Genomic DNA, 27,441 nt, shown 5'->3' on the forward strand with positions numbered 1-27,441 from the left:
TCACGGTAGCCTTCAGGGCTTACTTTTGGTATTCTCAACACTGCTAGCCGCAGTCGCAGGCGCGGCTTCCGTCTTGTTGTCCTTCTTCCATGCCCAGAGCCCAAGCACGTTTGACCACGAGTTGTCGGCAGGCGCGGAGGCGACAGCTTCCTCTTTCTTAGCCTGTAGTTGTTCGGCAGGTGGGGGTGCTACAGCACTCGATGCTACGGGGACGGGATTCGGGGTGCTGGAAGCATTTGCAGCGGCGAGTTCCCTGTCGCGAATGTTAGTGAAAGCGACGAAAGTACCTGTGGAGTCTGCGTACCGTTTGTACTCCTCCTCCATCCGCGCTATTCGCTGTTTTTTGAACTCTCCATCAAACGTAGCCACACCAATTGACACACCAACAATAGTCGCCAGCGCGACTGGAAGAATTCGTCCTGCCATCTCGTGTCTTCGTTGCTGAAAGTGACGGCGGCTGAGTTTGGCGTGTATGACGAAAGCACTCCCGCGGGCAAAAAGTTGAGCCCGCCGCCGTCGCCAGCACGCGCTAAGCGGAGCACGGGACGACGCGCCATGCCTTCAGCCATCACCCAAAACCTCACCCCGCCAGCATCCAACCGCGGAACGACATGCAGGCGCGTCCAAATGTCCAAATGGCGACAGAAAGGTTTTGTCCAGGACTCGGATGAGGAAGAAGACGAGTCTCAGCTTGAGAGTCAGGGTTCCAGGCAGAGTGCTGGCCTGAGTGGACGCGTCGAACGCGTCGAAGATGACCTCGTGCCGGTCCGACAGCATGAGGCACCCACGCAAGAGGTGCAGAGAATTGGTGAAGACGAAGAAGAGAAGGAACATGCTGTCGACGGCATCAATGGGATAGAGAAGCAAGAGACGGGCATCGCCACGCCTACCAAACACAGCTCGCCGAGACGCCCTACGCCATCTCCCTTCACGCCCAAATCGACGCGCAGTATAAGAAGAGAGCCCACCGAGAGCCCTGATCCGCTGCTAGGCTCACCTACGCCTAGAAACCGACAGGCTGTACAACCTCCGTCGTCACAGCGCCTGGCATCTCCGATCTTCCAGCCAAGCTCTGCCGTGTCCATACCTCAATTCGATGACGGCCACCTCGTGCCCCTCTCCGATAACTCGACTACTCCGATACAAGCAGCGGTCACGGAGAAACCTGAAACCTCTACACATGCTTCAAGCATACTCAGAGAGTTCGGCATTGCGCCGTTGTCCGATGATTCCGACGATGATCTCTCAGATCCGCCCTCGGACCTGGAATCACCCCCTCCTACTTTCGCTGAGCCCCATCGTCGTACGGCAGTTCAAGTTGTCATACCATCCGCAACGGCTCTACAAAGACAAATCGCCGATGATAGGGCAAGACGCGAATTTCGACAACGGAAGCCCATCCAAATGCACCCATATGCGTTGGAGGGTGAGATGTATCGGAGAGAAGTACAGAGCAGAGGCCTCAAGCCGGTGCGAAGAGAACGTTCACGATCCCCTCAGGGTCATCACAGACAGCCAAACGATGAGTCGCAAGAACAGGAGTTCAACCCCGATCAAAGCCCTACAAGCAGCCCTCCCGAGGTCGAGATACCCGTCTCTACACCTGTGCTGCCACGTCCAAGAAAGGATCTGGTTCATCGACCTACTTCTGGTCCCGCCAGACGTCCTCCTTCTACACAGCTCCGTCACCCTCATGCAGCCAAGCGTAGGAAGCCTAATTTCTCATCCACACAAGCAGCGGCGGCACTGACAAGCATTTTTGAAGACAGTGATATGCGACGCGATATTTGGTCCATACCTCCGAACTCGCCGCCGTATTCAAGTAGTCCGCCATTACATGGAACTACGTCAGCTCGCCGTCAAGCTATACTGCGTGTTTCGACCCCTGCTCCAAACTTGCCGACGCCCTCTACCTCGTCTGTCATGCAAGAAGACCCTCAGATGCTTCAGGGCTCAGACTCCGAGCCAGCCCCGCGCAGCATACAAAGATCCGGTGGAGAATTGCGTCGGCCAACAAGGGTAGTGATAACGGATAGCTCATCTTCGGCTGCAGGCTCTGCTAGTGAGGCAGAGAAGAGTGACGATGACATGCGAAATGTGGGCCGGAAGATCAAGGGAGTTTTGCCTGCTTCTTGGTTGCGATTCGATCGCCAGGCACAAGCGCGACGGGAGGCTCAACAACGCGAGCGAGAACGCGCGCGTATCAATGCAGCTGCTTCCCCCGAGCCAACGGCGCCTGTTCGTGGAGTCGCTCAAAGAATTATGAGACCTGCTGGCCGACCTCGACAAAGTTCAGCTTCCAACACGCCTTCGCAAGCTCCTGTTGTCATATCTGATGATTCAGATGATGAGCCCAGGGCTTCTGACCCTCGGCCTTTGCAAAGGGTGCAAGACTCTGTGGCCGACGCCTCTGCGTTAGCTGCAATGTTTGACGATCGTTATGCCGATGACAACCTGTCCGACATGGAACACGACCGTCTGCCTCTCCCTACGCTTGGTGGAACTGGATCAAAGCGGAGAAAGCAGACCAAACTTACAGACGCTTTCGCGAAATCTAAGAGAGTCAGATTATCAGACGGTTTGGCAAAGAACGTTGCCACTGGAAAACGATCGTCTGGCGGTCAATCCTCGAACAGGAAGCATGGCCACTCCAAGAAATCACGCAGAACCCCACCGCCTGCCATGAGTGTCATAGACATTGATCTTTCTCCCTCTCGACCAGGTGGTAAGATGCCGCAGTTTCTTAGGATCGCCAGACGGCAAGCGCTTCAGAGACCAGATTTAGCTCGTCAAAGTGTACATGACAAGCAGATACGACTGCATAACGCTGAAGACACAGAAGAGGCCAATACCACTTTACGACAGTGGCAACGGGGAACACTGAAACCAAGAGCAAATGTTGCATCGCAAAAAAGGAGATCCCGACATCCTTTGGCCGATCGGATCGATAACCAGCAGCATGCCGAGCAGCTTTCAGTAACTGACGCCCCATCTGCGAAGGGCACTGAAGTACAATCTGAAGCTGGGACGGACGTATCCCGTACACGCCAACGTAAAAGCATCCCCGCAGGCCTCCATATCTTCCAGCGCTCTACGACCCAGGTCAGGAAATCTACGCAACGAGGAAAGAAACATGTCCAATCAAGCAAGAATCCAGGACGAGCTGGGCGTCAGGCGCCTCTTCCGTTCAGAACCGCGCAACTTGAAGGCGATGAGAACGACTTTGGCCGTGGCCACAGGAAAATCGCATTCGAGAAGGGCCTCTTGCGTGTCGACCAGCAGTTTGGTCTTCAGCTGCCTAGCGAACAGCCTTTCGTAAACCCACAGCTGGCTAGGTATCTCGCAGATGACAACACCGAACTGCCGCCCCTTCCCTCCGCAAAAGACGTTGGAGAAGGCCAAACTGAACGTCCAAGCAAACAACAACCTCCGGTTCGCAGACGCTTGAAGCGAAAGGTACAAGCGCAACGAATTGATGTCGATGCGCGAGAATACCGCCAGCCAAGCGAGCCAGCAGTTGAAGAGATCCTCAAGAACACCGACGCTCCTCCGCCACAAGAGGTCGATGCAGAAGACGGCTTGCCTGTACTCCACGGGTTGGGTCCTTATGGCACCCGTTACCCAATCACGTTCGATGTATACTCTCTAGCCACCGACACGTACTTCCATTCTTCCACATTCATCGGGGCTGACGAGTTTCGCCAAGCTCTACTTGTCGGCAAGCCTGGTAGCCGTGACCTCGATGAATTGGCCGGCCATTGCACCATAAGCCATGGCGCTCTGTCAGTCAGATGTGGCCCATGGAATGATGAAACATTTTCTAGGCTACAAGAGATTGTGAAAGCGGTATCAGAACCTGTTGAAGTCCATGGACCCGACCCTGATACGTCATCATCGTTCCACGAAAGTTCGCTGAACTCAGCTCGATTGGCACGATCACTCATCAGCTATATCACCCACCATCTCAGCTTTTTGGATCCCATCGATCGGGATGACTGTGTGGCCAAGTTGTTGCGGCTATGCCAAACAATCTTTGACAACTTATTGGTTGCTCAAGGTACCCTGAACGGCCAAGATCCTAGTCATACTCATGGTGTGGTGCGTGCCATGTCATACCTTCTTGTCATCAGCCTTCAGGTCCACCACATAGCTCAACATCCTACCATCACTCCAGGCAACCAAGTCGGGATTATCGGTCTTGCCAAAAGTTTGTCCAAGACTATCGTCGCTCACTTGATGCAGCACGGCATTCCCAGTCTTGGTAGTTTTCTCGAACAAAACCAGCGGCACTCCGTATGCGAGAAGGGTATACAAGATACCGAAGTCATTGTTGAGAGCACGGTCGTATGCATGCATGTTCTGGAAGGGATGGACATACCAGCATGGAGCTTCTGCGATCTGGCCAGTCAAGAGCTTAGTTCTAAGTTGGGCAGCGCTACTACTTTGCCTGCCTTTGAGGCTACCTGGGCCACGATGTTCACCTTCCTCCCCTACAATGAGATCGATTCGACCGGCATACCGCTTAGAAGCCGGAGGGAGACTTTCCAGAGGGACAATTGGGCCTGCATCCGAGATGTCTTGCGCAGACTATTCGAGTTATACCCGAGTACGTACAAAAAGCACAGCACGTCGCTGAATGGATATGTCCGCGCCAATCTTGCACGATGCCACCGGTTAATTGCTCATTGGCACTGGAGACGTCCGGAGTTGATGCTCAACACTGTTTTGGATTTCTTTGGCAAGAATGGACTCAAAAGCCTACGACGTGAAGCAGGCGCTGGGTCGGTACCCTTTCTCAACGACCTTGCCACTGCCCCATCACTCAACGTCGAGCCGAATGAGAACTCCTTTCACATCGCACTGAAGTGTCTCGCTTTAGGTCTCCAGGGTATGAGTAATGCCTATCCCGAGAAGAAGATTCGTAGCTTTGTCTTCCGCTCTCTACCTAATCATGGCCGTGCTTACCCCAAGGACCAGCCCCTGGACGAGGAAAATCTCGCAGCGCTACGCAATCACCATGACCTACTCTCAACGCTATACTGGGCTGCGCCACCCGCTTGTCGGCCAAAGCTTGATCACATTCGTGACCTAGTCAATCACGAGAGCTCTCATCGCGAAGCATGTAGAGTCAGTGTTCGAGCCTGGGCCAACCTTGCTACGTATCAGCTATCAACCGAAGAGCCATATACCTCTGCACGGCCATTTGCAACCTGGCACAAAGACATCATGCACCAAACGCTCATTCAGTATAAGTTGGCAAAGACCGAAGCTGACGACTATCTCAAGTCTGGTGTTCTGGACGGCACTACTGATGTCTCTGCCGTCATGGTTCGTCAAACGATGGAAAAGAACCAGGGACAGGTCATTGCGACGTTAAGAGACTGCATTGCAGGGATGAGCAGGGCCATTCAACATGCAAAAGATCAATCATCATTAAGGGCATTCTTGGTGGACTCCGACATCATGCATCTTTTGGAGCTCCCTCATCTGGAAGATCATCGACTTGTCAACGTTATTCGCGACGTCATGAAGGTCCTTCAGGATTATGCGAAGATCCAGAAAGCCAACTTGAAGAAAGGCGTAAGCCAACAGACAAGCGAGGAAAGTCAGGACTACGGTGACTTTCCCGATATGGATGATCTGGAAGATATGGATGTCGATGTCCCCGCAAAGACCGTCCAACAATCGGGAATGGATTTCATCCAGACTCCACTTTGGCACTTGCTGTCGAACGCGTTTGGCGCGGAGAACTCGCCAGATGATAACCTGCTCATGGATTGCATCGATACATGGGTTCGAATTGCAGAAGGCCAGGTCCTATCGGGCGAGAGAACATGGTCACACTATCTCGATTCATTCAGTCAGGTATCGTGGAAGCAGTTACGCCAGACCGAACAGACGCGCAAATTCGGACCATACTTCATGGCTGCTCTCGTCGACTGTGACTCAGCCGCATATGAGGAGCATCGACATGAATTTTTCCAGGCTCTATTGGTAAGCTTGGTCGAGAGGGAGTCGATGCTGAGGTTCCAGCACAGACTGCTGCACGCCATCGCGCAAACGGACGAACATCACCCGCTCATGCAGAACCTGCCTTTCTTCCGCGATCTAGAGACTGGGAAATGGGACATCACTGCCGATACTCTGCGCACGCGACGCCTTGCCCTCATCTCCAGCATTCTCTCCAACATGCGCGACGATATCCACGCCATCACTCGAGCCGAACCATCACGCCTCGGCGAAATGAAACGGCTGTACGCGTCAATGCTGAAGGACTTCATGACATCCATGAAGTACAACTACCAACAGCTCCGCCAAGGCACAACGGTGACCGGCGCATACGTCGAATTCGTGCAAAAGATTGTACAGTTCCTGAAGCAATACACGAACGATATCTGCCCTGTGCTGCCTTTCTTCACAGACTCGGTCGCCTTCCCACTACCAGCCGGTGATCCCACATACGTGGTCGCACGCCTCTGTGGATACGCCCCGAAGTTGTCAGATGCAGGGACTGCGAAACAGTTGTCTTTCTTCATCCAGACTGTCGCACAACAAGCCGCTGCCGACAACCAACAGGCATATCTTGTTAACCAGCTCACAACTGCTCTTTGCACCCATGAAGCGCCAACTGGCGATAGGGTCGCACTGCGATCGGTATTGCTACAAGGCATTCTTCCCGCATACCTGGAAGAAGCCTTCTCGTCCAGCACGGCCTTCGCTATCGCTAGACCCATGCTGCAAGCTCTACCCGCGATCCTAGACACGATGATATTTGACCTGCGTATCACTCAGCCGGAAAGTCTCGCTTCAACCGTCGGCTGTATCGTATCGGTATCGCACGCCTTCATCCGGGGTACAGAACAACTGAAAGACAACCATCACCTGCTTCAGCTACCTTACGTCCTCGCCGCGCTCACGCATATGCTGCAAGCTCTCAAGTCCATTTTGTCTCCGCTCGAGTACATATGCAGCCGGACCACGCCCTCCGCACATCTCAATCCACCGCCACTCATCACCTACATCGACGAGCTCAGCATCTTCATCACTGAGCTTCTCCGCGGCGCAACACCAGATACCATCCCCTCTTACGCCGGCGATGCACACGCGCCGCCTCTGGAGAAACAACACGCAGACCTCCTAGCCTTCTGTCGCCGCGGCCTGGAAGACAGCTTGAAGACGAACTGGAGTGAGAGCGCTGGATCGATTTGGTTCGGTCAGGGTCATGCGCGCAGAGAGGTGCTCTTCGATATCGGGGGTGTGGAGGAAGAACGAGGGACACTAGAAGAAGGGATAGACGCGTTTCAGGCTGCGCTTCATGATGTTTATGGGTTTGGCGACGACGGATATGATGGGGAGGGGGAAGGGAATGGTGGGTACGACATGGTAGTTTAGTAACGTCTTGGATTTAGCGGCATGAAACGGGCGTACACTGGCATTTCTCAGATTACTTAAGTACAATAAGAATCACAACGAAACAATCACGCTTCCCAGGTATGCGCAGATTGATCAGCTAAACACCATGCAAGCACCTCAAACAAGGAACAATCTGAACACGTCTGCAGCCTACGTTAACGTCGAAAGATGCGAAGTAGGTAGTTAGCGTCAACGTTGGCTCTACAATGTTAAGTGTTTTCCCATAAATGAGGACTGCGCAATAAGTCAAAGCATAAATCACGCGAAATCATGCAGACAAGTAGAAGTTTATATGTTCTCATTCCGTCTCCAGCAGGTGGTAGGCAACCCATACCAGCCTTCGCAGTGTGGGATGTGGCTATCAGCCTCATCAACTATACACCATGAGCGAATGATAAGAACAAGAAATCAAAGCCATAACCATCCCTCTCCCAAGCTCCAGCCTCTTAAGTCCATCGTCAGGCACATCTACCCACCAAGTCTCGACTTGAGCGGTCATTTCAAGCTGTGAACACATTTAGCTACATCGCGCTTGAAGGTTGAGTGAAACGTACACGTTTTGGACGACAGACCAGCGTCTTTTCGTTCCTCAGCTAGCATGATCATTCAGATCCGCAAGGGCTCGAGCAGCCCTTCTGCTCTCTTCAGCATCCCTCTCCATTCGCGCGTTTGTAACCGCATAGTAAGAGGTAGTATCGTACTTGTTAGCCCGACGAATAGCATCTATGTGGCTCATTTGGGACGAAAAAGGATTATAGTTGTGATAGTCCCCGTCCCTGGGGGGGTCGGGGTCAACTGAAGGGAGGACGGGTGCGGTCTTCTTCTTTTTTGGTTTCTTCTTTTTCTTCTTGGGTGCTACAGTCGGGGTGGCGTCGAGCTGGGGTGCTTCATCAGGAGAGACGGTTCGCGAGGAGTCCGGGTGGGTAGGGGCAGGAGGGGTAAAAGCAGACGGTAACACTCGCTCTTCTCCGACTAGCGTAGAAGCGGAAGAGCGGCGAGAGTGACCTGGAACGTGAGTTTGTTGATTGGAAGTGAGGTTATGGGGATCATTTACTTCCTGGGCGGGCATCTTCTGGGAGGAGCCTTGTGTTTTTGGGGTAATTGAAGGGACAGATGGTGGAGTTGATGGGGTCGGTTCAGCAGCTGGGGTTACCCCAGAGTCTCCCGAAGATCCCTGGTTGGCTGGCGCGGCGAGGTAGGCCTCCATCTTTTCCGCCTGGTGAGTTACTGAAGAGACATCCTTGGAATCGTTGATATTACCATTGAGTTTATCATTCTCCGATTCGGCAACAGCCTTGTCTTCGCCATCGGCAGAGCTGGTACCAGCTGGCTGCATCTTTGCCTTGCCTTTGGACTTCTTGTTTCCTGTGGTGCTATCACCGCCAGTCTTTGAGTTGGCCGCTTCTGGTTGAGCAACTGTATCTGTAGCTCCAGGTGAGTTCACAGAGTCTCCTAGAGACCCAGTCTCACGCTGAGCGGAGGGACCGTCGTTGGGCTTTTGCGAGGATATGGCCTTATCAGCTTTCGCCTTAGCGACCCGATCAGCGTCTTCTTTCTGTAGAGGTGAAAAGCCAAAGTCAGCATATGTTTCATGTTCTTTCGTACATGCAAGACTCACCCTCTGCTGCTTCTTTCTAGCCTCCTTTTCTCGTTTGGCCTGAGACTTGTTGCTCTTCGCGAACGGGTGGAGCGACTGCATCTGCTGAGCACCAGCTTTCTTGGTTGCAGTGACGGGTGAGGTCTCTGCAGCTGTTGACATTTCTTCGTTTCCTTGAGCAGTAGCGGTTGTTGTAGGATCTTGTGTACTCTCCGACGCTGGAAGCTGAGGCGCGGTATCTTCTTTTGGTGGCGCAGCTACAGGTGAATCAGACTGAGTAGTATTGCGCGGGGTGATCAGTGTTGGGGATTTATTCAGGCTGGTCTTGGTAGGTATAGACGGCGACTTTGTGGTTTCTATGTACTGTCAGACGTTTTATATGAGAATTGGGTTGGGGTCGCAGTACCATGGTTCGTGGTCATCGCCTTGTCCTGGAGCTCTGGTTGCGGCTGCGCTTGCACAGACTCAGGCTGGATTTCTGGCGCAGAATGGAAGCTAGTGTCGTTCTTGGCCTCATCGTCCGAGGCGTCGTTGTCTGCTAAATGCGCAGGCGATTCTATCGGAGCTGTACTGGAAGGCCCACCACCTGTGTTCTCACTATCCTTAGCGATGGAAGTAGCGTCAGATCTAGTCTCTAGATTCTTAGCAAGGGCGCCGGCGAAGTTGAGAGGGACGTCAATGTCACGCTCTTTCTGTGTTGTCTTGGCGTCTTGTCCTGCCTCTAGCGTCTCCGAATCCTTGGGTGGCAGTACGGTAGAGGCGTCGGCTACATCTTCCGGCTGGTCTAGCGCTAATGTAGATTCGGAGGGAGAGGATTTATGTTCTTCAGCCGAAGAAGTAGGCCCATCGACAGTCGCTGGCTTCGTAGGTTCAGTGATGGTTTTGGTAGACTCTGTGCCGTTCTCTTCCTCTTTCGTGACAGCTGGGCCATCAGAGTTCAGCTTCCCAGCAGCTTTCGTCTTCTCATCGGCTGCATCGGTGTTCCTGACTGTTGATTCGCGCCTACCTTTGCCCTTGTTCTTCTTTGTAGGAGATTTCTGTTGATGTTTGGGCATCTCGAGCTTGACGTCTCCTGTCTCTGGATAGCTAGGAACGTCCGACTGCGGAGATGGCTTCTTCAACAGGCCGCTTCTAGCATCCTGGGGAGAGTACGATGCCTTGGCGCTCTCTATAGGTGCATTTGACTCTACATCAGTGACAGGCTTATCGTCTTTCTGGATCGACATGCGTGAAGCATCACGCCCAGTATGTGACTGATCGAAATAGCTTGAACTCGATGGTATATCCCTCTGGTAGAATCGCCTTGGTACCGTCACAACGGGACGGACGCCACGTACGTGAGGATTAAACTTATTAATGCCCAAGGCTACGCTGGCGTCTGCAGTTGATACGAATCTAGATGTGTCAGCGGATCCACAGAGACAACAGCGAATTGACTTACGTAGCAAAGGCATGAATAGAACTTGCGCCGATCTTGTTGCCCCTCAAGGAGACCGCGATAGGGCTAATGCCGATCGTCTGCTTGAACATCTGTGCAATTTCAGACTCGCCGGTTTCGGGTAACAAATCTCCGATCCAAAGCTCGGTGACGGTCTGGTTCTTGGGTCCAATCCATGTATGACCGCAACCAGAGACGGAGTCGCCAGTGATAGCCGGGTCGTCTTCCGATGGGCGACGTCGATTGTTGTAGTCGGCATATCGAGGTCCGCTGGATGGAACGTTGCCGTTGTAATCAGCGTTGGACCTGTTGTATGACTCCCGCCCGCCTGGGTTGGATACTTTGCGGCCACGACCAGACTGAGCGGCGAAGCCGCTGTTGCCACCCTTCCGACCTATGTTGTTATGACCCGGGGCACCGTTGAACTTAGGGTTGTTGCCACCGTAAGGATCGTAGAGCTCTTGGGGGTTGCGCAATGGATTGGAACGACGGGGCACCGGCGCACGAGGATCCTGGTGTTGAAGCATCATGTTGTTAGTCATGTCGCCCATCGAGACGTGCTGGCTGTGTGGCTGCTGCGTGAATATAGGGTTTATTGGCTGAGCTTGCATCATGTTCTGCTGGTAGTTGAGTTGTGCTCGAGACATCAGGCCAGGGTCGGGGTGCTGGAGAGCAAAGCCATGATGGACCACCTGAACATACGGAACTACACCCGACATCATTGGCTGAGCGATATGTTGGCCCGGTGCCATTTGCGGGGGTAGGAAGTGAGGCGACTGCATGGCAGGCATAGCGCCAGAAGGCTGTCGTGGGTATGGACCATATGCAGTGCGGTTGTTGTTCTCGACCCAGCCGTGTTGCTGAACGTAGGGTCCGGAGTTCATGTTGCGATTGGATTTTGGAATGTTCAAGGATAGCGCATGCATGTTGGGCGACGGTCTCGAGGGCCCCGCTGGAACGCCCATATCGCCGCTCCTCAATGGAGCAGAATGGCCCCCACGCTGAACAAGACCCTGCGACGGGATGCGTGGAGGAGCATAGCGCATGTTGGGCTGATCTGGTACTCCGGAAGACTCATTCGCGACATGGTCTGGCTTATCGACGGCGGACGAGGGCTCTGCCGGTGTGGTCAGTTTGCTGGGTCGAGATCGTGTGATCTTGCGGTTTTTCTTACTGCCTTTCTTGTCTGTAGACATCTCGACAATGGTGGACGAAGGCTGGGTTGCTTCATTGGTGGACTGTTGACCCCAAGTACGTGCTTGTGGCGTCAGGCTCTCGCGCAGTGTCTCGTTAGTCGCCTTGTTCATCTCGATCCATGTAGTGATCAGAATATGAGCGACGTGCCAGAGGAACACACGAGGGAACCCGAGAGGCTCGCCGAACACGAAGATCTGGTCGACGATGGCAAGCGGATCGTTGATGTCGTAGACGTCGCCCATCTGAAGCCCGATAAAGTCGACTCGATCTGGATGCGCGAGCGCCCAATCCTTAGCGAATCGGTCCGCTGCGTAGTAGGTGTTCCGGGAGATGAAGGTCAACATCTCTTCGCAGAATTTCCTGCCCTCGATGTGGACATCTTCGGCATCCCACAGGTCTTCCACGGTCCACCCCTGTGAAGGTAGAATGCAGAGACACCTATTTGAGTCAGCGTGAGCTTCGAGTGGGACGCGAAAGTTTACTCACTGATTCTTGTACTTTACCTGCCAATGAGTCGCTGCTTGCACCACAGCCGCAGGACCTTGGACGCTACGTGCGATGACGGGTGCACGAATTGGACCTAGTGAACGGGGAGCGCGGGTACCAAGTTCGGTAGAAAAGAAGGCCTGGCCGGCTCCCGGACTGAACTTGGGGTCTCTAGTTGCATGGTTGACTGGGTCGACGACAGTGTTATTCATATCGGTGGGGGACGCAGGCTGCTCGTCTGCCGTTGTTGCGGTTTGCGTGTCTGTAGCGGGCGGAGTTCCCGGCGGTTGGACAGTATCCGACATAGCTGAACTCACTACTGGCTCGATGAGGGAGGTGCAGTGAGCAAAGCCGTGGGACAACTGGAGGTGGTGTTTGCAGCAGGGGAAGGTCTTGAGCGGCGCCGAATGCCGTTGGAAACTAGCAACTGCGATGGAGAACGCGAGGTTGAGAATACTTGAGAGATTTGTGGCAAGCGCGAGGGTGCACGATAAACAAGAGTTCGTCGCTGCTTGAGGTGGAAGGAGCAACAAGTCTTGGCGCCGCCAGAAAGAGGAGGTGAGCGTGAGTGACCAACGCTCGAAATCTCCGCGCGCCGCTCTTCCGCTCATGCTATTGGCCCAACTATATAGCTTTGGCGTGACTTGTAAAGATGCTGAGTGACTGGAAAAGAACAGAAACAGAAAGACGTAGTCACGGAGGATTTCGACATGGTGGAGCAAAAGGACGCGACGAGCAGTAGGAAAACACGACACTTACACCTTACTAAATGTTGGAAGAACCTTTTCTTGGGAATATCTTTTGCATATGCATTTATTTGCATCAGTGTCTTACCAGCGACGCAGCTACCGGCCGCCTGGCAGAACGTCTCTTCCCGAGCTACTGAGCGGTGAAGCCTTAAGACATGCCGGGTCTAGAGGCAATCTCGAAGGCCAATAGTACTTTCCAGTATGTAGTATCCGGAATCACAGGCTGAGTGGAGTGGGTATAGTACAGATCGCATCTCTCAACGTTCTACACCTTCTCCGTCTCCTTCGGTACCGACCGTATCAGCTTCATGATCTCGCTCTCATTCTCTCCAGCAACTGTCAGGGTTAGCACGAGTAGCCTCTCTTCTCCTTTGCAGACATACCAGCTTTTCCCTGATTCCAGTCCACGACAAGCGGTCTCTGGAACGCGCCTCCGTCCGCCTTCAACCTCCTCATGGCATCAGTCTCGTTTTCCGCTCCGCTGATGACCTTGCCTGCCGCGCCTGATCCGCCCAAGTAGTCCAATATGTTCTTGAGCTGGTCGGTTGTGGGTGGGGCTTCTGTGACATCAAGCTCGAACTCTGTGCGCTCGGCCTTGTCCTGCGCTTTGTGGGAGCTGGCTTGGTCTTCAGTCGCATGCGCAACGGATTGTGCGTTGGCCTGTTTGAGGAGGGTGAGGACGCGAGTGGAAGCTTGGTTCGAAGGCGCGTGGAAGAGTGTCACGACGTTCTTTGCGCCATGCTGGATGGTATTAGCAGGTGGTGCTGAGAGCCAATTCTAGAATGGCTTACCTCTCCGAAGAATCGCTTGAACATGTTTGCTGTTGTTGTTGGTGTTGTACTGTTGATGCTCTGCAAATGGAGGTGTTGGTGCTCTGACAGCTCAAGTGGAGTGAGGTTCGGGTGTGACGTAGATCGCCGCTTGGACCTGCCGTTCCCACCGCAGTATGATCTTAAGAGATCTACGATGCAGCACTCGAGGATTGGACTGAAGACAGATAATGCAGAGCTTAGAAAGCTCTTAGCTTATAGATCTGGACGAAGGCAAGCCTACCGAGGGTGCTTCGCTGTTGATGACGGATTTCTTACAAGCTGGACGGGCTTGTCCGCTTTTGAATGCGACCAAGATGCTATGATGGCGCCAATTCGAAGACGTAAAATAATGTAATCACATTGGGGGTTGAAACGCGATCGAATGGATGGACACAGCACCGGGTCGAGTGAAGCATGGAGGGTCAGCCAACGCGACAAGAAACAACACACGGCACACAATCCAAGAAGACCAGAGTTGGGAACACAAGCAGCTAGAATTCGTGATGCAGCTGTGCAAAAAGCAGAATGTACATGTACGCCATGAATATGCCCCCATCATCCCAAAGTGTGGGACCATGCTGCTGCTGAGGAACGTGCCGTGGCGACGTCCGTGATTCCCACTTCCCTCTGATCCAGAGTCATAGCCATCCTGAAGAAACCGAATTCATGACCGTATTCTCTAGCTCATAGTGCTCGTTTCGTTCGCCCTTCCTCTAGTGTTTGGCTTATGAGGTTGGGTTAGGGTTCATCTGGGACGTGTCAGTTCTTGCCCATCATACAAATGCGCGATGTCTACTGACCTTGCGCTTGCCACCGGTCATGGTGACGTTCACGAAACGGCGGGTGTATGTGAGCCTCTTCTTGGCGCGGCCCTTGGGGGTCTTCTTCTTCTCCTGGGGCTCAACCTGTGTAGCGTGTCAGCCGGCTGTCCACATCCACATAGCATCCATAATCAATCCGTCCTTCTCCTCAGGCGTCGCGTGATCGTGGTCGTGATTCGACGTGTCGCTATCGGCTGGAGGCGTGGGTGTATCGATGAGTGAAGCTTACCTTGGGGGCTATGCATTGTTAGCAGACATTCGCAATCGTTCCACATGAGCCAAGACTTACTTTGAGACTTGACCTTTCCGGCACGAGCGAGGGATCCGTGAACCTTTCCCATATTGGCGGTTGTTGATGGGTGTGATGAGTCGTTCGAAGTTGTCTGTGTGGTGGCAAAGTCCGATTAGCGGTGTACCTCTGGGGTTTCGGGTGTTGGGTGCGAGTTGAAAGTCTTGGTTTCGCAAGGCTTCGCGTTTGATGCAGGTGCAATCGTAGGAGCGGGCGGAATACGTACAGGTTGCGGTCGTTGGGTGTTCGATGACTGGGCGGCGACGAGAGGGTCAAAATGACTCCAGGGCTGTGGACGGCGGCTCACCGGATTAGCCGAGATCACGTGCAGCGCTAGTGCATCGAAGTGTGAGCATCGAGCTCAGCGGAACAGCCACTATGCATTCACTATAGACACTTCCCACAAGCAATGAATAAGTAGAGCGCATCTAGATAGCTGTGCCGATGCAGAAATTACCATCTATCAGGCCGCTGCGTCTAGATGTTCGGAACGGAGATCTCGCCTCCACATCTACCAGAGATGATCAGATAAGATAATGCGACCCATCAACCAGTACAACGGACAACAGATTAGACACGCCGACTTTCTCAATGACCCTTAAGCCACTATCGAGCAACGCGGTCATGCTGTGTCTAGATGCTTATGGATGAGCCATCTCTGTGCCCGACACGATCATGCCTTCCGCAATAGACTTTACCTTTACCCTAGTCGGAGATCCCCGCCGCGGTTGGGTGTCGCATGATGCGTCCCGTAGCTTCGCTCGGACGCGTCGCTGTTTGCCATCAGCCACCACCTTCACTGACGCTTCACTGTAGCGATCTAGCTCTCGAAACACCCTGTTACATCTCTGCATCACTCGGATACAAGCAGTAGCAAGATGCGTCTCCAAGCTGCCCTCATAGGCCTTATCTCCGTCACCACAGCGTCCAACCTGCCATCACCACAGCACTTCTTCGCGAACCCGTCCTCCAGCGATGGATCCGGCTTCAAGATCCCAACGGTCCACGAGTCCGCCGTCCAAGCTCGCAGGATCATGCGCCTAGAAAACATCGGCACCTTATCTACCGTCTTCCCAGACTCTCACACCACTGAGCAACGACCCTCGGATGTCGGCGGCGCGCCCATAGGCTTGATGGACTACTTCGGCGACTGCGAGTCCGACTCAGGCAACCCGACCATCCTCGCCATCACCATCGCGACCTCCTTCAAGAACGTAGATGCCGGCTCCAACATCACCCTGAGCATGCGATGGCATCCCCAGGACAACAAGTGGCGTAGTCCCGCATCTCTCCCTCGCTTCTCACTCGTCGGACGACTCGAGGATATCGATATGGATGCTGTCAAGAAGCTGGGTGTGACGGCTTGCTATGTCAAGAAGCACCCGGATGCTGCATGGTGGCTGCCAGGCAGTGGCATTCACGAGAGCAAGTGGGTGCGTCTCGTTGTCGAGGAAATATACTGGATTGGAGGCTTCGGAGACCGTGCATACATTGGATGGATTCCCAAGGACGAATGGTACAGCGTTACTCAAGAGGAGATTGATGGCGTCCAGCTGCCTGGAGAGAAGCAGAGTGTCTGGAACACCCTCGGAAGCTGGTTCGGAATAGGCCAGCAAGAGGATGGAGCGTTTGAGCTCTAGACTGGTTCAAGAGAAACGGTGCATGACGCTGCTTGGCACCTTCACATGGTCGTGTAGGGTGATTGAGCTGGACTTCAGTTTACCCTGTAGTGTGCAGACTATGACTTCCGGTGCTCTTCTATATGGTATCGATTCGGACCACCGCTACCTTCAGCTGCCTAGCTGTTGTGTGTGCAGCACGTCAATATCAAGATACGCAACCCGATTGCCTTCACGTGACTGTTCGAACCACCCGATATTCGAAGCTTTGTATAGCTTTCACGTGAATCTAATTCCTGAAACAGACCAATTTCCCTTCTTCTGATGTACATGCATGTGCGTTCTGTTTTGCCGGGTCTGCAGTATCTCTGCGGCGTCAAGAAGATGTTGGTGTGTGATGCCGCCTAGCAGCGGAGCCTCAAGATCCTACCAAGCTGAGTCTGCGGCACAACGCTCCTTCCTCCATACGATGCACACGCTATGATGATGAGTGAAATATCCCACCTCTAGTGAAGGCTACCTTCTATTCTGTATCTCTATCTCGGTGCATGTGACTCGTCGTAAAATTGTCGCGAGAGCGAGGTCGTGACGGCCAGCTGCCTCGCGATGGTGGAACAGCTCCTGCAGCTTTCAGCCCCCACGGCTTGTTGCCTAGCCTTGCCACCTCTCAGCCGCTCTTACGATGCTGCGCAACAATTTCCCTCAGGCAAATTTTACATTACTAGCAATACTTACGGTCGCTTCAATGACTGTTCTCGCACATAACACACCATCGTCAGCCAAAGACTTCGCACGGGATCCAACGACAACATGCGCCTACTCCGTGCGATCGATATGACCTTTCACCAGTTCGAGGGCTCTTCCATACCACCATATACTATCCTCTCGCATCGTTGGGAGGGTGAAGAGATCACCTATCAAGAGATGAGCGATCGGGCGCCTACCACAGGAACAAGGTTTCGATTTGCCAATGAGCAGGAGGTCAAGATCCGGATCGCCGCTACAGAAAGAAAGAGTGGGTTTCAAAAGATACAGAAGTGTTGCGAACAGGCGTTGGAAGATATGATAGAGTACGTGTGGGTGGACACATGCTGTATCGACAAATCCTCGAGCGCAGAATTGTCCGAGGCCATCAACTCAATGTATGCTTGGTATCAACGGTCTGTAGTTTGTTACGCCTACTTAGCCGACGTACATACCTGGCCTACATACAAAAGAGAAGACGCCAATGGGGCCTGGGCCGGAACATTTGACGTCTGGGACTACCTGGCTGCGAATGGAGGTGCACTAAGGAGTCCCTGGAAAACCCCAGGGGAAGATGTTGCTCTGCAGCGATTAGACCCCATTGCACGTGTCATGAGCAGCAACTGGTGGACACGAGGATGGACGCTACAAGAGCTGATAGCCCCATCTGAGATCGTTTTCTATGCCAATAATTCTGCCGGTTGGAGTAAGATTGGCGACAGACATACTTTGCTTGATTTGGTAGCGAAAAGAACAGGCATCGAACATCGCATACTACTCGGTGGGGACGTCATGCAGTGTAGTGTCGCACAGCGCATGTCTTGGGCTTCTGAACGGGAGACAACCAGGATAGAGGACTTAGCGTACTGCCTGCTAGGACTTTTCGGTGTCAACATGCCGCTGCTATATGGAGAAGGTAGCAAGGCGTTTCTCCGCCTCCAGGTAGGATGGCCATACCTTTGGCTCTTCATCGTCTCCCGCTCACTTCTCACAGGAAGAGATCATGAAAAATTCAGATGACCAAACTCTCTTTGCGTGGGAATTGGGCTTACAGAATACTGGGGACCATCTCTGTGGGCCTTTAGCTACACACCCGTGCAAGTTTCGAGGGGCCAGCAATTTGATGCCTATTTTTGACGACGATCTCCAGAGTCCGTACTCAATGACGAACAAAGGCTTAAGGATCGAGCTTCCGATCGTTCATCAGGATGAAGGCCCCGATGCATTAGCTATTTTACATTGCGGAACCTACAACACACGGTGTGTTCTACCCGTTTCACGCCTTGGGCCACCAGGAACGAATCGTTATGCCCGCAAATCTTGCTCCATTGGACCTCCGATGGCTATAGAAGGGGAGGTCCGCACACCCACAGTTGTTTTCATGGTTCAAGAGCCTAGCACCAGAGTAGAAAAGCGCCGGCCTCTCCGGGTAGTCATTGGTGAAGGCATTCGATTGTTATTCAATGGAGCCCACTGTAGTGACTACTGCGGCCATGAACCAAGAACGGCCGTTGTATCAGCGTACCAATTCCCTGTCAGGTGTCGGCGAGGGGCGGTGCTACTGAACAAGGACTACTACTCCAATCTACTGATACTGTTCAACATCGAGCTGCAGCATGTTGGGCGATACGCGTGCAAAATCATTTATGCAGGAGACGATAAAGATAACCTTACTGTCGAGCAAGAGAGAATCCATGACATGGCGTATAGGGTATGGATAGGAAACACGTTGGCTAGCGAGATCAAAAAAGAGCCCAGCTGGAGTCTAAACCACAGCGGCTCCGGCCCACCAAACAATCGGACTAGCTTCGTTGACTTATCACTAAGCCGTAGGATCTTGGCAAAGTTCGCGCCATACGATGAACTCGATAGCAGGGACGATGGTAATTTGGTGCTTCACCTCGATCTCTTGGATCAATCGGAAGGCCCACAGGAGCTATATGAGCTGGAGTAAAAATCACGTCATGGGGAAAGACATTGCAAGCGGGATAATAAGGATGTTGAAATCGGCACTGGATGCAGAACGGTGGGCTGCATATTTAGTTCAATGCAGTGAGTGATGAGAGATGTCTGGCTTTTTCTTACCAAGTTATTGCATACACGGACAAGGTGAATGGCTTGAACATAGCCTACGAACAACTGTGTCCTATCCATGCAGGTACTGCCACATCTTTCACTGCGCCTTAGTCACTTGATACACATGCATCTTCCCGGATGTAGCCGCAAAAGGCATTGCATATACTGGAACGAAGTCATGGTATATTCACTAAAACTTATGCGCAACGACCGTTGCCGAGAAAACGGCGTTTGAATACTTCTCCAAGAGGGGTTGGATGACTATGTAATTGCAATATATGGTAGATCGAAGAAACTGATACGACAGTGTTCCGACGCATCATCAGACCATACGAGTCGAAGGACTGCGTGATACTCACACTGATCGATGACAGAAGACTGCCTTCGGACTCAGATACTGGAGATGGCTCTCTTGGTCTGGCGTGCACTGCAACGAGCTATCTGCACCATCTTCACTACGCGCTGGTCGCTTGAGACATATCTTCTACCTTGTCCACGCTATACATGATTCTACTGCTAGATAGCACCCACACCGCCTTCTTCCTGCACCGCCTTCCTGCACTACAACGTTTCTGACCCGGACACCGCTCCAAAGCTATCGGCTCTTTCCCCAGACACAAACCGCATAACGCCCCATCGCATCAAGCTTGTGTCAACACCACGTGTCTCTTGCGCCGTGCTTGCGTGTACAGCTCGATAGATCGTATGTTCTTTACACACGGCCAAATAGGACACATATCGAGACGTGCTCAGATCTTCTCCAGTCCGCTCGGCTTCACAACAACGCATTCGCCCCTTCGCGGCGTATTAGTAATGACGATCGGCTGCAAGTCAGCGCAGTCAGGTCACTCGACCTCACCGTCGCTCAGATCTGTGCTCTTTGCGGCTCTTCGGTCGGCAAGTTCAGCCGGTATACTTGCGGAGCAGCTTTGTAGGGACTCTGTGCGCCCCATCGGCAAGGTCAACCGATACACTTGCAGAACAGCTTCGCACCCTTTCGGCTTCAGCCGGTACACATACAGAGTAGCTTCGCGGGATCTCTTCGCGACTCGTCGGCATATTGAACCGATAGACTTCCTTCGCAAGAACTCTTCGCAACACTTCGGCAAGGTCAAGCGATACCCCTTACGGGGCAGCTTCGCAGGAACTTCCTCGCGATCCACATGTTGCGCTGCGTACTTTGTGTAACCTGGAGTAACCTAGTCGATGGACTCACGAGGCCACCCGCTCCTTCTCTTTCTCGGCGAGCGCACGCATTTGGCGATAGCTGACAGCCTCACATTCGCACACCGCATGGTCGTCGCATCGCGTAGGCAACAAGTGCGCTGGCGCTGGCGCTGGCGCGAAGGAGTCGTGCGCGCAAGGATGACGACAGAAAAATGACAAAGGAGGAGACAGCCCTACATCGACGATGGAGATCGTGTTGTCTCGATGAACTACTCACCATTACCATTGCAAGTTCACCAGGCATCCTCCATGTAGACAACAGCTTCATTGTCGCCCGAACAACCGCATGATTCATCTGCGCCCCTTGGGCAGCGTCTGTACCTGAGCGTGCGCGCAACCAGGTTAACCCCAGCTTTTCCAGAATCCTCGGTCGTTGCTCATCCACGTTGTGTGCCTGATGTTGGCAAGGAGGTTCCCAGCAGCGACAAGATCACGTGGCCTGGCCATTCCTGCCTGAAAAGGACCTACTACACACGTCACTATAACAACCATAGTATGATCCTTCGAAAGGCGGTGACGTGGTGCATCCCAGTCGCATGAATGCCGCACAAGCACGGCACGCAGATGAAAGGGTAGAGCCTGGGAATCCTTCGGTCTGATCATAAATCACGTTGCAAACAAGCATCATGCCGGTAAAAGTTCTCTACGCGAGATGGACGTGAACCATGGGACAACACGAAACAGTCTTGCGCGATATGCGCGATTCTAGTTCCCGCAAGCCAGCCAAACTCAATCGCTGGTCGTCGCTCAATGGCGAAACTCTCTTTTCGGCGATATCGTTATTTGGTAGCGAGAGTGGTAGTGAGGCGATCCCGAACGGTGGATGCCCAACGCTGTCCCTAGCATCAGGTTCCGGAACGAGTCGCAAGGAGAATACGAAGGTGATCCGGCGATGGCGGCATGGCGCAATGGTACTTTCCACGAGTCGGCCCTTGAGTGTGATCACTGTTTTCTGACTCAAACGTTGTTCCGGGAAGAGAGTGTGAGTGTGCTGAGTTGGACGATGCGGGCGCGCAGGGACGAGCCTTGATGTTGGCAAGAAGCTGGGATCATCCCATCTCTGATCGTCCGCACGGTCACATCACACCCCAGGAAGCCTTAGTCCCGGAGCATTTGCCCGCCTGGCGCTAGAATGCGGTTCGTGTGCTTTGGGATGCGAACGGGCAAAGGGTGGGCGTGGGCGTTCGCGCGACGCGGAAATTGGGCGATCACAGCTGTCAGGCTGGGTGTCCTGGGTGCAGCTATGACTCTGGCAGCATGCTGGTACACTGTGGATGCTCCGACGGTTTGGCCTGTCTCGTCCCAGGCGCAAAGGCTGGTATTAATGTCCGAGATAACTGCTATCGGCTTGGGGCTCGTTGCGGGATACGGTGCTTGCTGATACTCACCGCCACGTGCTGCCAGCACGAATGCGACACAGATACCCACAATAGCACCGCCGTTGTTGGCATAGCTGCCATAGCTGTCGGCACTTGGGATTCTCACAAAGACGGCGCAGACGGCTGTCGATCGCGGTTCTTTAGGCAAATCTTCGCGTCTTACCATGACAGTGGCATCACCTGCTCTCTCTATCGGAAATTTCGGACGAAGCTCGCGGTGATGAGAGGGGGTCCTGGTCGACGGCAGGATGCGAGTCCAAGGTCCCTGCTTGACTGCCTTGTCATGAGTAGCGGAGAGGAGGAGGGGCAACGGTCGGTGTTATGGATAATTCCGTGCAAACCTCCTTCTCGAAGGTCTGGCGCGCAGGGATCATGGCTGATAGTTTAGAGTGCTATTCGCAAGGCCGCGTAGGGCGGCAGTAGTAACAATCTCGCAACAATTTCGCAGGCAAATCGCCCAGCCATGATAATCTAGGGAAAGATTGCCTGGAGCAAGATTGCATGCATCTGACGATAGAGCGCTCTGACCTGCACAGCTGCAGAAGTAGGTGTCGGAGGTCCTGCGTGGTGGTGTTATTTCGAAAACGTCGTCCTCCCACCATGGACCGTCGCGCGTTTGGTTCCGACGCAAAGGTTCGTTGATTGGTGATGGTGCTGATTAGAGGCAACGCTGAGTGGTTGTCATTACGAAGGTACCCCTCCCTCGGTACCTTCAATACTTGACTGCACCAGTCGTGACGGCAAAATGGTACGATACGTTCCATTGATCGCCGCTGGGCGTGCGCATCGGTTCTTGGTTGTCGGAATTGATAGACGCATGGTGACAACATATGTTGGCGCACTGTTTTCTGTAAGCGGGTGCGCGCAGCAATAGGATTCTTGTGTGGCTGGGGGCATCGTAGGCGTAGGCATAGGCTTTGTGCTAGAAGGCTGCTTGGAGTCTCCCCTGCCGTCGCCGTATGGCCCGTATTGCCAGGCTCATCAATCTTCTTGTTCTGGATGCGCCATGATTGCAAGCGAGATGGGACTAGAACCTGAGACACTTGCGCAAAACCAAGATGATGCGCAGATCTTTCGCGAGCACGATCCAAGGGCTTGAAGGGGCGCTCCGATCCACCTGCACCAACAACCCGATTGGCAGGAACCGTGTGCCAGCCCGAATCAAGGGAACTGCTGACGAGGCGACGCTCCTTCATCTCCATTCCGCGATTGCTTTTTGTAGTCTTGTTCAGCGGCCGTCTTCGCCTAAACTTTATCACACCTCCGGCAAGTAGTACACTCTCCGTCATCAATGCGCACGAGAGCTTGGAATTGCTTGTTGAGTTTCAGGGCCTCGACCGAGGGGATTGCTTTTCGCCGTTCTGTGGAGAGACAATGCGTGGCGGCGCTCTGTGCGGTGTCGTGTCCGTTGCAAAGGATTCAAAGGATTCCTCCTCCGCCAAACGGATAGACGAGGGGACAGGGGTCTGGAATCAGACCATTTGTTTTCCTTTTGACGGCAGCCAGTGAGCCACACGCAACCGACCTCACTCAATGTTGACGTCGGCCCCTGGGTGGAGAGCCTGCATGACGAGTTTGGTTAACGAGCCGTTACCGTTACGATTGCCGCCGCAATGCTGGTTTCAGTATTATTGAAAGCACGACTTTGTTATTCCGTGATATCCCACATGGTTTGATGAGAGACCCGGGGTTCGGAGAATAGTTAAGTGACGATCGTCGCTCAAAGCTCATGCGTTCATGTGCTGGAACGCCTGCGGGAGGATGGGGCCAGACTATGTTGGCAAGCCACATGCGATCCCGAATAACCGCTGTACGCTGCAGCCGAACATCGGACCTGCGCTGGGCGTTGTTGAGGTCCTGCCATTGAGCCCTGAACAAACGGCTCAGTATAGAAGAAGCAGCAGCATGCAAGCATAAGCGACGTTTGGCAACCACGTTTAGAGTAGAATGCGGACTTTTGCATTACGGAGAAATTTGTTCCCTAAAAATCAGTCGATAACCGGAGAGGACATGGCATGGCTCAGAGTCAGTGGCACAGTATCGCCTCCACGCCTCCTAACTGACGGCGCATGACAGTCGACTCCGTGTACACCTTCAGCGCACTCGTTTTGTTCCAGAGTGGGATTCACCGATCGACACGGTCATAGACTCGGGAAGACGTGCCTCTGAGCGAATGCATATTTTTTATCCATATAGACCGTGGCGAGGCGGAATGGTTCGATAGTCCGGACTTGGCTTCATGGACGACCGTTTTGGGGTCCACAGATGTCGTTTACAGAACCATATGACCTATCCGGGAAAGAGTGGACGGGTAAATGTCTCCTTGAACTTGAGCCCTGATCATAATGCAGTGCAATAAGCATCCAACGTAAGATTGACACGGGAGATGCCCCAGTGACTCCAACGATCTGCAGGAATCCAGAAAATCGTTATGACTGCTCGTATATAGTCCAGGAACATGCGGTAATCCCGGAGATGTATCAACTACCGTGGGTCTTGCCGGGTTGGAAGCGTGGGCAAGCAGCTTGGAAGTGATGGCGACCGATGGCGACTGCCTCTCGCATACGGATTAATTGTTACGCGAAGACAACGACATGGATAACCCGTCAGGAACGATCTATGCGCGCTCGACGTGTCGTAAGTGTCAAGTGTGGCTCTGACGTGTCCGGTTTCCACTAGGTTTAGAAGGCGACTGACATGCAATGCGAAACATCGTTTCGCTCAATGAATCCACAACAACACAGGCAATAGCATGAAAGTAACTGGATTTCGTAGACAGTATTGATTTGATCGGTTTTGGCGCATGGTGGAGCATTGAATTCGCTCATGCAGGATCCCTACTATAATACAAGAAAATAAGGGCGGCTTGTTGTACTAATGCCATGCGCCTTGATGCGATAGCAAACAGCTGACCGGACTAGAAACTAAAGCTGACTGAAGGTAGCGTACATTATCGCAGTAGTAGCGATATAGGATATCGTTGGTGACACGAGAAAGAAACTCCGGTGAAATGCATGACAAGATGGGAAGCGCCCGAAACGCCGATGCGTGAAAGTGGTATCGTTGGCAAGATGCGGCTGAACAAAGCATTTCGTGGGTGGGACCACTACATGGTAGGTCGAGGCTTGTCAGGCCGATTGCGTGAGACAGTTGGTGAGGGCTCTTAGCTCGTTATGTCGTCAGGGTGGTACTGGAAGCCGCGTGGCAACCTCGCTCGTGTCGCTTCATGTTGCTGCGCACGCTGAACGCTTTGCCACATCCAGGCTGCGGGCACTTGTAGGGCTTCTCGCCTGTGTGACTGTGACTGTGGATGCGCAGGCTGCTTGGCCGCGAGAAGGCCTTGTTGCAAGTCGAGCAGATGTACCGATCCTGAGACTGGGGAAACTGAGACTGGCTAGAGGTGCTAATGTAGTGGTGGTGTTGCCATGGGTTGGAGCCGTTCGAAGCCGGGCTGGGCACAGGAGCCGGCAGGGGTATCGAGTGTGGCTGGAAGTTGGAAGGAAGCGGGCGCTGCGCATACATTGCAGTGCTGTTGTAAGAGTGCTGCTCAGGCGAGTAGAATGAAGTCGTAGAGGCAGCGCCTGGTGATGACTGATACGGAGACTGGCCATAGATGGAGGTACTGTAGGGAGACATGGAGTGCGACTGCAGCGAATCGCGCTTCATTGGAGGCATCGATGAGAAGGACTGGCGCTGCTGGTGCGGCTCCATGTTGTTGAGCGAGCCGCCGACGAAGTAGGGCGCGGATGCAGCAGAGTGGTTTGATGCAGCGGAGGGAGACTGGGTACCGTCGTGTGCCACGTCTGGGTGCATTGGCGGTGTCGGAGGCAGTGTCATCCTGGGGTTGCTCGGCGCAGGCACTTGAGCGTAGGCTGTTTGTGTTGGTTGCTGCATGGCTCCTGCCCCTCCCTGCTGTGCCTGCCTTAGCTGCGGTGATGACGACTGGCGGTGCTGTGACTGGGGACTTTGGGAAGCTGTGATGAGTCAGTATGGAAGTGAGGGATGGTGAAGTGGTTGGCGCCTACCTGTCTCGGAAGCAGCCTTGTCGTTCCCAGCAAACTCGAGGAGACTTGAGATAGAAGGCAGTGAAGGCTTCTTCTCCTCTGCTGGTGGTGAGGGCGGCGACTGCGGCCGTTGCTGCTGCTGTTGTGGTTGGTGTGTGTATTGTTGGTGTTGATGTTGTTGCTGCTGTTGTTGCTGGCGGTACTGCTGCTCGACCTGAGGTTGAGATGGAGTATGCACGGGATATGAGGAGGCGGCAACACCCGACATGGGGAAGGCGCGAGGTTGCGACTGCTGGAAGTAGGCCGGGTGCTGGAACGACTCGCGCTCCCTAACGCTGCCGTGTACCATACTGGCGAGATGCATTGCCATGGAGGAGGTGGTTGTCACGGGTCACAGCAGTGGCTGCGTAACAAGAGAGAGAGGAGTGGGTGAAGGGAGATGGATGATGACGAGATGGAGAGTAGTCAAGGCGACGGGTACAAGCAGATGTAGAGCCAGGAATTCGGGCCTGCAGCATTCAAGTACGGTGTCGAGGGGATTGGCGAGATTCAGCACGAAGCCCGTTCGCACCGTAGCGTCGTCAGTGGGCCTGTCGTTCCCTGTCCAAATTGCGTTTGAGCGGGCGATGAGGCGGCGGACCGTTGTCAAAAAGCCCACGTCCCACTCGAGTTAGCCCGAGACGCTCAGTCCCTTGCAACGGCAATGCAGATGACAGACGGACGAGGTTTAGAGTGAAGATGTGCACGCCCCGTAGTAATGCCTTGGCCGAGCGATCCGCCCACGCATCCCAGACGTGCCAATCGACGCTGCACCGGCGCAACAGCGCTTTTGGGACAGCCCAGGCAGGGGCCCTGGCCGCGGTGCTAGGACAGGCCACTCTGCACTGCAGATCGACCGTTCCAGGAGATACCTGAGGAGAATCCTCGTGGGCTTGTCGGAAGCAAGTAAGCTGCAGAGCCGCTGGGATCGAGTGAATGCCCGCGACGTTCCCAGCGGGGCGGAACAACCCTCGCCGATTCCTCTCACGCTGCTGCCGCCAGATGACGACTCAGGCCGCACGTCGCCGACTGCTGCGTCCTGCCAGCTGGCCTCCAACGGCGCTTGGGTTGACGATGCAAAGGGTCCTGGCTGCACGGGCGCCGGGGCTGCACCGATCGGTACTCCTGCCAGACTCCAGAGCGCACTGCCGACGTGCTGTCCAGCAGTCGAGAGATCCACCGCGGCCTGTATCTCTGGGAGCGGCGGCGAGACAATACGGATCGCGCTGACGAAGGATTACGCAGGGGGTGAGGCTTGGGAACGGCTGCGATGCTGGCCTTCGGAAAGAGACAACGATGAGACGTGCGAGTCTCGGTGCTGCGCCTTTGGCACACTTTAAAGAAGCCACCACTGTCCACCCACCTCATGCCGCCCTCGTGAAAGGGCACCGTCGCAAGCCATAGCAGTCAACTAGACGATAGCACCGTATCGTCCCGGGGGCGTTTGGCTCGAGGCAAGTCACTGCGGAAGCGAGCCAAGCGCCTCGTGCAGCAGAAGCTGTCTAGTCCTACCCACCAGGCGATGCCTTGACCATTGTTACGACTGCATTT

The 27,441-nt window shown here is 53.8% G+C and overlaps 7 protein-coding genes across 7 annotated transcripts; 2 read left to right on the forward strand and 5 right to left on the reverse strand.

The window, feature by feature from the left end:
* Positions 1–12: 12 nt before the first annotated feature.
* Positions 13–426, reverse strand: J4E86_005628 (uncharacterized protein; the record flags this gene model as incomplete). The annotated part of the gene is made up of 2 exons (XM_051446161.1): positions 13–253; positions 305–426. 2 exons carry the CDS (start codon positions 424–426, stop codon positions 13–15), a joined length of 363 nt encoding a protein of 120 aa, XP_051302928.1.
* A 201-nt stretch (positions 427–627) lies between these two features.
* J4E86_005629 (uncharacterized protein) lies at positions 628–7,392 on the forward strand (the record flags this gene model as incomplete). The annotated part of the gene is made up of 1 exon (XM_051446162.1): positions 628–7,392. One exon carries the CDS (start codon positions 628–630, stop codon positions 7,390–7,392), a length of 6,765 nt encoding a protein of 2,254 aa, XP_051302929.1.
* A 993-nt stretch (positions 7,393–8,385) lies between these two features.
* On the reverse strand, positions 8,386–12,436 carry J4E86_005630 (uncharacterized protein; the record flags this gene model as incomplete). The annotated part of the gene is made up of 6 exons (XM_051446163.1): positions 8,386–8,418; positions 8,468–8,968; positions 9,032–9,366; positions 9,417–10,405; positions 10,452–12,083; positions 12,132–12,436. 6 exons carry the CDS (start codon positions 12,434–12,436, stop codon positions 8,386–8,388), a joined length of 3,795 nt encoding a protein of 1,264 aa, XP_051302930.1.
* A 709-nt stretch (positions 12,437–13,145) lies between these two features.
* Positions 13,146–13,695, reverse strand: J4E86_005631 (uncharacterized protein; the record flags this gene model as incomplete). Its single annotated transcript, XM_051446164.1, has 3 exons — positions 13,146–13,216; positions 13,264–13,621; positions 13,672–13,695. 3 exons carry the CDS (start codon positions 13,693–13,695, stop codon positions 13,146–13,148), a joined length of 453 nt encoding a protein of 150 aa, XP_051302931.1.
* Positions 13,696–14,417: 722 nt separating this feature from the next.
* Positions 14,418–14,854, reverse strand: RPS30A (ribosomal protein S30A; the record flags this gene model as incomplete). The annotated part of the gene is made up of 4 exons (XM_051446165.1): positions 14,418–14,441; positions 14,493–14,597; positions 14,743–14,750; positions 14,803–14,854. 4 exons carry the CDS (start codon positions 14,852–14,854, stop codon positions 14,418–14,420), a joined length of 189 nt encoding a protein of 62 aa, XP_051302932.1.
* An 826-nt stretch (positions 14,855–15,680) lies between these two features.
* On the forward strand, positions 15,681–16,442 carry J4E86_005633 (uncharacterized protein; the record flags this gene model as incomplete). Its single annotated transcript, XM_051446166.1, has 1 exon — positions 15,681–16,442. One exon carries the CDS (start codon positions 15,681–15,683, stop codon positions 16,440–16,442), a length of 762 nt encoding a protein of 253 aa, XP_051302933.1.
* An 8,576-nt stretch (positions 16,443–25,018) lies between these two features.
* Positions 25,019–26,215, reverse strand: J4E86_005634 (uncharacterized protein; the record flags this gene model as incomplete). The annotated part of the gene is made up of 2 exons (XM_051446167.1): positions 25,019–25,821; positions 25,873–26,215. The coding sequence occupies 2 exons, from the start codon at positions 26,213–26,215 to the stop codon at positions 25,019–25,021; spliced, it is 1,146 nt and encodes a 381-aa protein (XP_051302934.1).
* Between the last annotated feature and the right edge of the window lie 1,226 nt (positions 26,216–27,441).

This window comes from Alternaria arbusti (genome assembly GCF_024043155.1).
Source record: "Alternaria arbusti strain BMP 1465 chromosome Unknown scaffold_6, whole genome shotgun sequence".
NCBI classification, from domain to species: Eukaryota; Fungi; Ascomycota; class Dothideomycetes; order Pleosporales; family Pleosporaceae; genus Alternaria; species Alternaria arbusti.